Raw genomic sequence first — 10,014 nt, forward strand, 5'->3', positions numbered from 1 at the left:
GAGGAAAAGTTAGAAGAAGAAGAATGCAAATTTGTGGCCTCCTTATAAAACAAGTCCAAAAGCGACTTGGCTCTTTTTATATATATTAGATTAGATGTTAAATAATAGATAGAAAAAAGAAAGGAGTTTTTGAAGAAAAGAAAAATATTAAAAAAAATTAAGTAAAGATATATTTAAAAGAAATTGTTTTAATACAAATATATTGAGGTAAAAAAGTATTTTGAAAAAATATGTAATAAAAAAGTTAAAATGCTTAGAAGCGTAGAGCACTTGAGAAGAAATCAAAACAAAAATAGGTGAGAAAAGAATTAAAAAGAAAAGGAAAGAGTAAAATTAAAAAAAAAGAAATAAAGAAAAAAGGGCATAAGGAGGCCTACCTATATTAGATTAGAAAGCAAGAAAAAAAAAAGGGAAAAAGAAAAAGAGAGAGCAGATGATGCCATGTCGCAGTATGAGAGAAAAGAGTTTCAACTCTTTTTATATACTAATTTTTTAACATGTTCTATGTTGTCGTGTTGTAAACCTTTGAAGAGTTTATTATTTATTAAATAACAAAAAATTCATTTATATAACTATTTAAAGATTTTTAAATTTATTTTAAAAAAGAAATATGCGTAAAGATAACATTTTATATGATAAGAATTATACGAAAAAAAAATGAAGTTGAACACATTTGAAGAAAATTATTTTTACAATTGACAAAAAATAAAATAAGAACATATAGGAAAAATTACTTTCATAGGAGTAGAGTGAGAAAAATATATTTTTAAAAAGTACACTAAAAAAATTAAAATGTATAAAAAAATCAAAAAAATAAAAAACAAAAAATACAAAATACAAAAATAAAAAGGAAAAAAAAAGAGAGGAAAGAGGAGGGGTTGCTATGTGGCAGCTCCATAGAATAGAGCTTCGGCTCTTTTATTTTTGTTAGATTAGATTAGATAAGATTAGACGATAACTTATCATATATAGATCATAGATTATATTAAAAATTTTTCCATATCATACCATTGAAAAGCTAATCTAATGACTAAAATATTAGTTCTTTTTAGTGGAATAAAATGCATGTATTATCATAAATTTTATCTAGAAAATAATAATGATGTAAAGGTGATTTTAATAAAAATGTAAAAAAAAAAAATTAAATAAGTACAGGCGGCTGGTATACCATCATAATGAAACTGCTTTTTTTTTTTTTTATTCGGATAGGATTTATGTTGGCTTCGTCGGGAGGCTCGCGTAGTTTGTTACGTCAGCTCCAAAAGGATAAGTTGCGTTTATTTTAATAAGAGTAAAGTGAAAAAAAATATCTAAAAAAACACATTATAGTAAATAAATTATAGACGAGTTTTCAAAAAAAATAAGTAAAAAGAAAGAATTAGAAAAGCAAAATAAAAGAAAGTGAGAGCTGACAAGTGGTAAATGGAGAAACAGGAATGTAAAGAAAGTTTGGCTATTTTAGGTATGTTATAGAAATAGATTAAAGATTAAAGATTACAGATTACAGATTACAGATGTTAGATTAGATTTCGCTGAGTTTAGCCAAAAAAAGATTAGATTTCGCGGAAAGGATATGGTTGAGGAAACGACTGCAATTAACCAGCTAAAGCAAAGAGAGGCCTACAAGCGTCACATCTCTTCTCTCTTTTTGTGGTTTCAAAGTCTCACTTTTGCTGACAACTTTGATAAAGATTTGTCGTCCTATGCGGAGATCACGTAGGCTAAACTCAGACTTATTCTTTTAAAATTTAATTTGAGTATAATTTTTAAATTGAATTTGAGTTAAACTTGTAATTTGAATTTGTATTTGATTGTGTACATTTAAGTTATGATTTGAGATAAAAATCTTTTTGAGTTTGTGTTTGAGTGAGTTAAAACTTGAATTTATATTTAGATAGTATTTTAATAAAAACTCAATGCTAATGAAAAATTTTAATAGGATATATGGGTCAGGTTTTATTCATTTTTTCGTTATCAACGCATAGAAAAAAAATCATCTCAATCAGAATTAAAACGAAAAAATTATAGCATTTTTAAGAATAAAAAAAATACTGTTCATTAATTTGAGTTCGAGTTTCTGAACTCGAGTTGAAGGAAAAACTTAAACTCGAGTTTTAGTCCTAACTCGAATTTGAACTCGAGTTTGAACTCGAGTTTAAACTCAAATTTAACTTAAAAAAATATGAACTCGAATAAAATTATAATTTGAATTATTTTTTTTTTAGTTTTTCACTCAAAAGAACAAGTCCTATATGTTTAGGAGACTACCAAATAGTACTAAAGCAAGTGTCTTTAGTATTACACTGTGCTTTTGAATGGATATCAAATTTCAAGTTATTTACAAAAATTAACCTTTAAAGCTAGCCAAGATTAAGGCTTCATATTCTCAGCTTCAAGATAACATATATAATATGCTGTGCTAGTGGCCAATATATAAAGAGTTATACACTTTTTGTGCAACTATTGTTTTTTTTTTTTCATACTATATATATCAAACGAAACCATAAGAATTCATCTACATATATATATATATATATATTATATTTTTCTCCGCAGGTAGTTGATCTCCTATGGACCCACTTGCCGGGCACAATATTGCGGAAAAGAGCAAAGAAAGGCTGATAATCTTAGGCAGTTTTAAGGAAGAGGAAGATGACGAAAGAAGTACTACTACTAGCTGTTTGTGTCTAAACTCCATGAAGAAGAAGATGAACAAGTTTTGGAAAGATTCGGTAGATTTCGCCAGAAAAGCATGGGAAATGGGACGTTCCGATCCCCGGAAAATCATTTTCGCGTTTAAAATGGGGCTGGCTTTGGCACTTGTTTCGCTGCTCATTTTCTGGAAGGAGTCATACCATGACATCGATCAATATGTGATCTGGGCAATACTCACCGTGATTGTGATGTTTGAGTTCAGTATAGGCACGTAATATTATGATTAATGCACTAGAAAGTACTACTGTTGGTACTAGTTTAATTTATTATTCTTTGAACTAAGTAATTTTGTCAATTAATTAACTAACACGACCCTTTTAATTCATGCAGGTGCCACTTTGATTAAAGGGTTTAATCGTGGATTAGGAACACTAATAGCTGGAATACTCGCATTCTGCTGCGCGCAGCTGTCTAAGTTGGTGGGCGACCTGTGGGGTGAAGCTATAATCGTCATAAGCGTTTTCGTAGTAGGTTTGTATTAACACTACTTTAACATGCACAAAAAAAAAAAAACATTAATAAAGTCAAAAAGCATGCAAGAAATTTATTTATGGTAGTACATGTTTTTAAATGTTATAAGTTTGGTAAAAAGAATATGATATACAGAAAAATTAACAGGATTTAATACAGACATCAAGATTCAATATAAAGACTCAACGGTTTAATTTATGATTCTCATTAATTTTGAAATGTTATTAGCATTTTTCGCGTCATATTTGAAGCTCTACCCAACAATGAAACCCTACGAATATGGGTTCCGAGTGTTTGTATTGACGTATTGCATACTAATGGTGGCCGGGCTTAGAACTGGGCAGTACAATGAGGCAGTGGTGACTCGGTTGGTGCTCATAGCATTGGGTGCTTGTGTGTGTTTTGTGATTAACATTTGCATCTTCCCAATCTGGTCCGGTGAAGATCTACATCACTTGGTCGCCAAAAATTTTAAGGGCGTCGCTTCCTCCTTAGAAGGTAATCTAGTCTAGATAAAAAAAAAAAAAAAAAAAAAAAAAAAAAAAAAAAAAAAATTTAATTAACGTTGATGAGATATTTGTTTTATTTTTTAGCAACATTAAAAAGGCTGCATTGGTGCCTCTGCCTTAGCAATAATATTGTTATGCATTTCTGCGAGTGGGGCGGGTCTACTTTTTGTATTTTACTGAACCCTTCTAAATACTTGCCAATATACTCGACGTTCTTTTACTATACATGTACATTTTTGAGATTTTTTTAAAGATATCTGCTGTAATAACTTATCGTAGATTTGATTAAAATCATGTTAAAATAATATTAAAATAAAGGTATGTTAACGGATAAATTTTGATATACATTTAAAGGATTAAAATGGAGCTACTAAAAAGTTTTTTTTTTTTTTTTTTTTTTTTGCAGAAAAAATATTTCGTAAATATTATCAATTTTGATCACGTTCTTTTATCTTGTTGTCATGTCATTACCTGTAATTATCAATTATCATTTTTGTAATTGCAACAATAGTAGTGTGTGCTGACATAAGAAAAAATATTGAAATACATGATTTTCAGTGCTATAAGAGAATATTATAATCCTTGTTATTTTAAATTTGATGAACTGAAATTGGTTTTCCAACCTTGTTCTCAGGTTGTGTAAATGGTTACCTTCAGTGTGTTGAATATGTGAGAATCCCTTCTAAGATTCTGACATACCAAGCTGCCGAGGACCCACTGTACAAGAGCTACCGGTCGGTTGTAGAATCTACAAGCCAAGAGGAAACTCTGGTAACATGAAACTAGGAAGACACAATACGGATTCATCATTTATGTCGTCTGTCTTTTTTCTTTTGCTTGACGTGAGAGAATATTTACTGCTCTTTTTGACATGAATTTTTAATTCTCTACATCTGTAGCTAGGCTTTGCAATATGGGAACCACCTCACGGACGTTACAGGATGTACAATTACCCGTGGCAAAACTACGTCAAAGTGAGCGGTGCGTTGAGGCACTGCGCCTTCATGGTTATGGCACTTCATGGATGCATTCTCTCCGAGATACAGGTAAATAATGTACACAAAGAATGTAATAGAGTAAAAGCTTACAGAGTAAGTAAAAGGATAATCTTAAACCGGTAGGGCACGGTTCTGGATCATTTTACTAATAAGTTAATAAAGATTTTTTTAGAGGAAAATAGACCAATACTCCTTAAAATGTACCCGTCTGAATTCTTACTTTTTATTCTTAATTAATATTTTAGTCAAATAACTAGTAAGGGGTAAAAATATTGACTTATACACTAAAAGAGTAAGTTCAGCACTTTTTGATAGAAAATATCCTTTGGTGAAAACCATCACCTAAAAATCCAAGAACGTTCATGTTGGATCACCAAGAATCAATAGACCAATAAGCGAAAGCGTACATGAACCTATAACGACCAATTACTCTCTAGAGCCGTACAGTTTGCCTTCCAAATCAACACGTTTTCCTATAGAATCCATTAACTTTCTCTCTACTCTCTTTGATGATGGAATGTCAAAAAGAATAGAATGTAACATGTGATCTGGGGATCATAACCGCTATATATAGATAACTTTCTTGTTATCTTTTCGTATTTCTATTTTAGTTCATTATAAAAATAGAAATTATCTTAATCTCTACACATTAAAAACACACACCCTATCAATACTTTCAAAATATCTCAGTACCAATAAGTATTTGATTAACATCGTTTTGATCTTTTTCTTTTATGTTTTTTTTGCTCTAGTCGTTTTTATTTGTCCATTTGACACAAATTTTTTTTTTTTTCATAGGTTTCTCACCCATAATTATTTTATATAATTGATATCGTCCCGTTACATCAATAGCTTCAATTATTAATTCAATTCAATCAATAACTAAACGCGTTACAAGATTTTTCATTATTGTTGTCGAAATAGATAATATTAGACATGCCAGGGCAACTACTAACAACTCATGTGACTTGTGTACCGCGTAGGCTCCAGCTGAGAGGAGACAAGTATTCCGCAGTGAACTTCAGAGGGTCGGCTCAGAAGGCGCAATAGTCCTTCGCTTGCTTGGAAACAAAGTGGAGAACATGGAAAAACTTGGTTCCAAAGACATACTCAAAGAGGTTCATGAAGCAGATGAGAAGTTGCAGAAGAAGATCGACCATAGATCTTACTTGCTAGTCAATTCTGAAAGCTGGGAAATCGGAAGACGACATATTAATGATGAACTAGTGCAAGTGGAGAATATTAACGATCATCAAAATGGTGATTATGGACTGGGATCTGAGTCATTGAGCGAGACGGTGCTTAACTTAGGCACTGTTCCTATGGCTCGCACGCCTTCTGCACCGCCGAGTGATCATGAGCATAACAATGCGCCTTGGCCCTCGCGGATGTTGTTCATTGGCAATGTGGGAAAAGAAGAGGAGAATTACAAAACGTACGAAAGTGCGAGCGCTTTGTCTCTTGCCACGTTCGCTTCGCTTTTGATTGAATTTGTTGCCAGGCTTCAGAATGTGGTGGATTCTTTTGAAGAGCTTAGTGAAAAAGCAGAGTTTAGAGATCCTGTTGATATGACCGTAACCATGGAAATCTACACAGATACCTACATAACCGATTAAAAAAATCAACAAAATATGTTTTATTAAAATTACTCCACTTATAGCCGGCACTTAACGCTGGAGTATTAGAATGGATTACCACCAGGAATCTACCAGATCAAATTACCGGAATCAAGAGTGACGACCGACCAGCACTGTTGGAGTTACCTATGAGATTAGCATAAGTAATCTCCTAGATTATGTTACCTTTTTCAATATAAATAAGGGAAACGTTATCACATCTACATAATAGATTTGAAAGTTTTCAATTATACCTTAAGTTTCGGCTTTTAAGTGTACTTATCTCAAATTAAAAATCTCAGGTCAACGAAAAATCAACTATATTAGTATACTATAAACTTTAAACATTAGTTTAACTCTATTAGAAGCTTGGTTCATTTAAATTTAATGTAGGTCAAAGATTGTTGCATTGAAATTTTAGTTCAAATTTCATTTCTAGAAATTGGCACAGATAAATCAATCATACATCGAGTCTGAGAAATTGTCACTATAAACTATAGTTACCCTTTCCCTTTCAATTCTAAACCATGAAAATTAGGAATTGATATAAACTGCACGAGCAGGCTCTCTATTTTCTTTTCTTTTTCACTCGTCGTCATTATTTCTTGGAAAAGAAAAAGAAAAAAAGGGAGATATAGGAACATGTCTTCACCTATTTTAGAAAACAACGCCATGTCGTTTTATGTCCTTTGACCAACTTTATATTGGTTTTGTTTTTAGGGCGAACGACATGTCACTCTCTGCTCAGGAAAGTATTTATATTCATTTGATGGAGCGACATAGCGTTTTTCTTGTCATGAACGTATTATATGTCGTTTTTAAATAAGTAGATCTTATTTTCTAGCCAAATTGCATCTCGTTTTAGTTTCTCAGTATAAACACTTGAAGATGAGAGGGGGAAAAAATGAAGAGAAAGTTGCTTCTCTTACATGTAAAAACTGCACAAGGACAGAGATATTGGGTGCGTTTGAAACTCGTTCTAAAATAAATTTATTTTTTATATAAAAATGGAAATAAAAACGTTTTCATCTCAGACAATAATCATTTTTAAAAATATGTTTAATAATTTTATCATTAGATTATTTTACTTTCAAGATCCCAACACAAAATGGTCAGCAATTGTTCCACTGATCTTGGTTTTGAGCCTATATTATTGCTCTAAGCTCGATCATTGTTATTCATAGTCAACGTTGATGCATCATCATATGTGTATCAGTAAAAGAGAACTGTCATGTGACAAACAGTAAAAGAACTGGGTCCCACTCAATCACTTGCAATGGTGACCTTTAAGCCCTGTAAGTTGTACCACATGACTACTTGCCATTGGACTATAATGGAAATAGATGTTTCCATCACCCGACTTTCCATTTTTAGAGGTTGCTTTTCAACCAACTTGGAGCCTGGGAAAGTTCAGGAAGTGACAAATTCACCATCTGTTGGAGAGACCCCCAGTGTCATAAGACCACAGATAGTAACGTTTTACTGTGGCAGGCATTTCGAAAGGCCTGAATCGTCATCTGTGGCAATCATCTTGCTCTCCAAATCTTGAGCAGCTTCCATCATGCCTAGCGCATTGTAGGCATGGATCATGGTGGCGAAGGTGATACTGTCAGGATAACACTTCCTCTCCTTCATTGCGGAAAACAATTGACGCATGCTTTTCACATCACCAGCCTGGCCATAGGCACTAATGGCACAGTTGAAAAAGGGTGTGTCTAGTATAACATCGGAATTTTGCACTTGCCTCATAATAGAATCAACTTTCTCCATAAGCCCGGCTTTACTATAAGCATTAACTAGAGAGCAATAGGTGATGGAGTTAGGCTTCATTCCTCTATGCTTAATTCTCTTGAAATACTCATCCATCATTGCAACATCTCCCACTTTCCCGAATATCTCGATGACTATATTGAAAGTAACAACATTGGGAGTGAAAAACCTCTTCTCCATGAACTCCATAACGGAGGTCATCTTATCGCATAACCCTGCCTTCCCATACGATTTTATCAGGATGTTGAAAGTCTTAACGTCAGGCCTTATTCCCATCAGTTGAAACTCATCATACCACTTCTCCATTTTCTCAATCTGGCCACTATTTCCGTAAGCCACGATGAACGTATTCAACGTGAAAATGTCTGGAAGGCAGCTTCCACTCTCAATCATATTCATCAGAGAGTCCTCCATCAGTTCAAACATCTCTGCCTTACCGTATCCATGAATCAGAGTATTGTACGTCACGGTGCTATATTTGATCCCCAAATACGACATCTCCTCAAGAACACGATCAATGAGATCAAGACGGTGGTACTTAGTGCAGCAGTTAATGAGAATTGAGTAGGTATACACATCTGGTTTGCAATCAGAGACCGATTTCATCTCCTCCACAGTGGAAAATGCCTCTTCCAAGAGGCCACTTTGGCCATAAGCACTAACAAGGGCAGTGTAGACATCAATAGTCGGTTTAAGCCCATCAGACAACATGGTTTCAAAGAGCAAGCTTGCCTGCTTAGGCTGCTTGCACTTGCCAAGCGTCACCAGCAATTTTGTGTACGTTTGGCATCTCGGAGTGTACCAATTTTGCAGACGTAGTAGTTCAAAGATCTACAAAAACAATCCTTCTTTCATTTCAAAATCAATTATAGCTTTGGGAAAGAGAAAAAAAAAATTTCCACGGTAGATAAGTACTATCCCAAATAAAATTTTATAACATAAGCTAATTAGTAACTTTAACAGCAGCAGTGAAAACACTCTCTTGGTCAAATTATATTATATTTTGTTATTTCATTTTATCTCAGGCTCAGCAACCTACGTGGATAAACGAAAAAAGAAAAAGGAGAAACCCTATGATGCTAAATGCATTCTCGGAAATTATTTACAAACAGTTATAAAATGACCAACAATGTAAGGACACCAGTGTCCAACACCATACACTAATAAAAGTGAGTCTCGCGGCACGGGGTCCACAAGTGCTACTCACATTCTATCTAGTGGTGCGTGCCCTCAGGCATTTTTCTAAAATGATAACTTTAAAAAGAAAGATGTTCTTTATTCGACACGTATAAAAGCAGAACCCAGGAAACGAAAACAAAACCAAAATGATACTTCAAGTTCAAAACATGTTTTTTTCTTTTTATCTCTTTATACATAGAGGAGAAACAAAAAATGTAAGCAAATCAGAAAACGGTTAATTTGCAACAAGAAAATGAATGCAGATTAAAGAAAAAAGGCAAACCTTTAAAGCAGTTTCCCAGTAGTTGTTTCGAATAGCCTGATCAAGTGCCTCAAGAACAGGTTTAGGCCATAAGTTGTTATACTTTTTGGAGTTTGCTTTTCTCTCAATGTTCCTTATAGCTGCGTCGGTTCGCAGAATCCGAGACAGGTCCTTCTTGTGATCTTTCTGAAGGCCCTTTCCAGAACCTTCGGAGCTCCGCTTCGACAAATGGCGGCACCGAATTTTTTGGGTTGTTGTTCGGGTGTGGGAATGATCAGTGCGGACTTTTGTCAAACGAGTAGTGGGGCTTGAGGAAGTTCCAAACGACAAGCCCGGCTTGGAAGCTTCCAGAAGGCGATACTCCATCTTAGGAGTGATGCGATAAGGTTGGGGAATGGTAATTGGTGGAGGAAGAAGAAGAAGAGAGGCGTAGGTTAGTGGTGTGAAAGGTGGAGATGATAAATTGCGCGGGGAGCATAGGATATTGTTATTTT

At 33.9% G+C, this 10,014-nt stretch overlaps 2 protein-coding genes across 2 annotated transcripts; one reads left to right on the forward strand and one right to left on the reverse strand.

The window, feature by feature from the left end:
• The first annotated feature begins 2,590 nt into the window (after positions 1 to 2,590).
• Positions 2,591 to 6,508, forward strand: LOC21388173 (aluminum-activated malate transporter 9). Its single transcript, XM_024166273.1, has 6 exons — positions 2,591 to 2,922; positions 3,046 to 3,186; positions 3,415 to 3,684; positions 4,330 to 4,466; positions 4,595 to 4,741; positions 5,677 to 6,508. Exons 1-6 carry the CDS (start codon positions 2,697 to 2,699, stop codon positions 6,307 to 6,309), a joined length of 1,554 nt encoding a protein of 517 aa, XP_024022041.1. The 5' UTR covers positions 2,591 to 2,696; the 3' UTR covers positions 6,310 to 6,508.
• Positions 6,509 to 7,487: 979 nt separating this feature from the next.
• Positions 7,488 to 10,014, reverse strand: LOC21388174 (pentatricopeptide repeat-containing protein At3g53170). Its single transcript, XM_010099142.2, has 2 exons — positions 9,542 to 10,014; positions 7,488 to 8,910 (listed from the first exon to the last, which is right to left on the reverse strand). Exons 1-2 carry the CDS (start codon positions 9,884 to 9,886, stop codon positions 7,789 to 7,791), a joined length of 1,467 nt encoding a protein of 488 aa, XP_010097444.1. The 5' UTR covers positions 9,887 to 10,014; the 3' UTR covers positions 7,488 to 7,788.

The sequence above is a fragment of the Morus notabilis genome, unplaced genomic scaffold (assembly GCF_000414095.1).
Source record: "Morus notabilis unplaced genomic scaffold, ASM41409v2 Scaffold340, whole genome shotgun sequence".
Classification (NCBI taxonomy): domain Eukaryota; kingdom Viridiplantae; phylum Streptophyta; class Magnoliopsida; order Rosales; family Moraceae; genus Morus; species Morus notabilis.

What these genes read in the sequence shown, in the direction of transcription:
- LOC21388173 (XM_024166273.1), top strand. Translation starts at nt 2,697, where the DNA reads ATGAAGAAGAAGATGAACAAGTTTTGGAAAGATTCGGTAGATTTCGCC. An exon ending in GATGTTTGAGTTCAGTATAG is followed by an intron (nt 2,923 to 3,045) that starts GCACGTAATATT and finishes TAATTCATGCAG; the next exon opens with GTGCCACTTTGATTAAAGGG. An exon ending in GCATTCTCTCCGAGATACAG is followed by an intron (nt 4,742 to 5,676) that starts GTAAATAATGTA and finishes TGTACCGCGTAG; the next exon opens with GCTCCAGCTGAGAGGAGACA.
- LOC21388174 (XM_010099142.2), bottom strand. Translation starts at nt 9,886, where the DNA reads ATGGAGTATCGCCTTCTGGAAGCTTCCAAGCCGGGCTTGTCGTTTGGA. An exon ending in ACTGGGAAACTGCTTTAAAG is followed by an intron (nt 8,911 to 9,541) that starts GTTTGCCTTTTT and finishes TTGTTTTTGTAG; the next exon opens with ATCTTTGAACTACTACGTCT.